General features: G+C 38.5%; 1 protein-coding gene across 1 annotated transcript; it reads right to left on the bottom strand.

Moving 5' to 3' along the window:
• Window positions 1-2,025: 2,025 nt before the first annotated feature.
• Window positions 2,026-2,598, bottom strand: LOC149184534 (protein disulfide isomerase-like 1-4). Its single transcript, XM_089415363.1, has 2 exons — window positions 2,439-2,598; window positions 2,026-2,279 (listed from the first exon to the last, which is right to left on the bottom strand). Exons 1-2 carry the CDS (start codon window positions 2,596-2,598, stop codon window positions 2,026-2,028), a joined length of 414 nt encoding a protein of 137 aa, XP_089271489.1.
• Between the last annotated feature and the right edge of the window lie 225 nt (window positions 2,599-2,823).

Below are 2,823 nucleotides of genomic sequence, written 5' to 3'. Positions count from 1 at the left end.
TCCTTCTTCATTGGTGATGGAAAAAATTATATAAATCTCTGTCTGTGTTGGACCATGGCTTGATTGAAAAATTTCATTATTTCTTTCTCCTTCTCTAAGCCAGTTCACTCTTGATTTTTGTTTCCATAGAATCTCCTCATGTTTTCTTCTTTCTTTTATTTGGCTTATTAATATCCCTTCCTCCTAAATTCTTTCCTCACTTCGTCCTTCTAAGATTATTTCTTGTTGAAGGGTTGCCATTTTCTGGTATAATAGTTGTTGCTCTTTAAATACATTCCCAAATTCTTCCATGTTCCGTTTTTCTTACTTTTCCCTTAAGCTCTTCTAATTTTAATTGGAAGTTCTGAATTGTGCTTCTGCCTTTTTGCTGGCTCTGGTTCCAACACTCCTCCACTTTTGTCATGAAATTCCGATCCCTAAGCCAAAAAGCTTTGAACCTGAAGGGGCGATTTTTTGGGCATGCCTTAATGTCAATATCTAGTTAGATTGGCCAATGATCTGAACCCATTCCTGGTAAGATCCTTGCTTCAACAAATATGTCTCTGCTAAGAACTTGTTCAAATAGTAGGAATCTGTCCAGTCTTGAAGTGATTTGGTTTGTACCTCCTCTTCTGTTATTCCATGTGTATATCCCATTTGTAGTAGATATGTCCACCAATATTTGTTCCAATATTGTATTACCAAAGGCTTCCATGTCCAGATTTGTTATTCTCAAACCCCCCCATTTTTCCTCTAGGGTAGTAATCATGTTAAAGTCACCCCTACTATCCAAGATAAATGAGAGAATAAACTTCGTAATGTTCCTACCTTCTCGAGGAAGCTTCTACGTTCTCTTGTTAAATGGGGGCCATACACTCCAGTGGGAAGGACCCATTCTCGAGAACCTATATTCCTAAATTTTCTTGAGAGGATTTGAGGCAAGGTTACCCAATTTTCAAATTGGACTTCCTCTGTATTCCAAAGAATTGCCAAGCATCCTACACTACCTATAGCATCCTATCCCATTATATAATGAGGTTCATATCTCTGCATTATTTCTTTCAATTTCTGTTCACTTATTTTGGTTTCCTGAATAATCATTATACTGGGTTCGTCTCTTTTCAACCTATCCTTTAGATATCTCTATTTCCCCTTGATGTTTGACCCTCTAATAGTCCACGTTGTTATTATCATGTTAACAATTTAAGTGGTTGTTGGAATACCTCTGATAGAGGTATGACCCATCCTGAGTTGACTAACATTTCTCCAACTATTTGGATGGTTTCACTCATAGGTGTTCTCCCTCTTTTCCTCCCTGCTTTTCCAGTGTTTACCGCTTCCATGTTTTGTCCACCTTGTGTTCCTAGCTATTCTAGTTGATTTGTTGCAGCTGTTTCTCCTTTCTCCTTATATTTTTGGAACATTTCCTTGTATAATTTTTTTTGTTCTTTCGAGATGAATCTTTCATCCAAATGACGCCATTCTTGCAGAAGTCTCTTCATTACTTGTTCTTCTTCACTTCCTTTCTCCTTTTGTGGGTCTATTTCCATTTCAGATGAGTCTTGGGGAGTTCCCAAGTTTCCTCCTGCTTTCTCTTGTTCTACTATTGTTTGCATCATGTCTTTTTCTACAGCCCTTTGTGTAGGTTCCCCTGGTTCCTCTTCATTAGCTTCCTTCTCCAATTCCATTTCCTCCTCCTATAGTACTCCAAACTTGTTTTGGTTTTCTCCAGTTACTGTTTTGACAGTTGATTTTAGATGGATTGGTCCTTTTTTAGATTTCCTTATGGTAATCACTTCTGTGAACCCATCGCCACCTTCCCTGTTTGGCTCTGTCTCCTTCTGTCCCTCCTTGCCCTGTTCAGCTACCTCTCCAGATGCATTCAAAGTGTGTTGTTTAATAAGGTGACCTGATGCAACCTTATGGCTACACAACCGATGGACCTTATCAGGATTTTAAATACTCCTTAATGGCCAATACATTTTATGTTTCCATCATTCTTTTCCAGCACAGGTTGGGACTTTAAGAAAGTCTTGAGTCTATATTTCATTCATCTCCACTTAAGCCAAAGCATTCCATACCTGGTTTCCCAACATGAGCATTATCAAAATCAACCTGCACCAAAAGGATTTTTTCCTCAAATGCTTTTGCAGTGTCTTGAAATGATAGAATGACCTCTTCATAATCCTTGGCAATTACAGAGAGCAGGGTTTGGTTCTTTATAGAACTATCAACTATCGTATTAGCACCTTCCTTGCTGAAATTCGTCACTAATGGGAGGTTTTTTGCAAAGTCAAACTCTGTTACAACATATTTCTCAAATTCTCCCTCAAAATTGGATATTCTTCAGGCATTTTTCTAATAACACCAATGTTGCCCTCTTCGTCTTTGGGTTACTGCCAAGAACAACCGCTACATGATCAGTAACTGTTTGACGAAAGAACATGTCATCTTCTTGCCTGGACGTGGCTTCAACTTCTTATTTTCAGTGCCCTCTAATGAGTCAAACAAACCAACAGTAGCTGTGGTCCATGAGTCCAATAGAGTTTCTGTATCCTCAGTTGTGATGAGATCGGATATCTCAGGTCCGGTTTTGTTTTTCTTCCACCTTTCAGGCATGGTCTCCAGATCTCTGAGCAGGACCCTAATCAATAAAAGCGTTGGTTCATTTACGCCTATAAGGTGACTTCCATGAACTGGAAATTAACAAACACCACACAGAGATTTCCCATGGCGATTCCAGTAACATTAACAGTTTATTACTGACTCAGTATTTAACCTATGACAATTTCCTCTTAAACAACATACAAAACTTGATTCTGGATTTAATTTATGACAGGTTCC

This window comes from Pinus tabuliformis, chromosome 3_2, assembly GCF_031772625.1.
Source record: "Pinus tabuliformis cultivar Carrire ecotype Pingquan chromosome 3_2, CPIR1, whole genome shotgun sequence".
Taxonomy (NCBI): domain Eukaryota; kingdom Viridiplantae; phylum Streptophyta; class Pinopsida; order Pinales; family Pinaceae; genus Pinus; species Pinus tabuliformis.
The sequence above is the reverse complement of the archived record's forward strand: the minus strand, read 5'-3'. Positions and strand labels throughout refer to the sequence as shown.

What these genes read in the sequence shown, in the direction of transcription:
- LOC149184534 (XM_089415363.1), bottom strand. Translation starts at nt 2,598, where the DNA reads ATGCCTGAAAGGTGGAAGAAAAACAAAACCGGACCTGAGATATCCGAT. An exon ending in GAAGTTGAAGCCACGTCCAG is followed by an intron (nt 2,280 to 2,438) that starts GCAAGAAGATGA and finishes ATGTTGTAACAG; the next exon opens with AGTTTGACTTTGCAAAAAAC.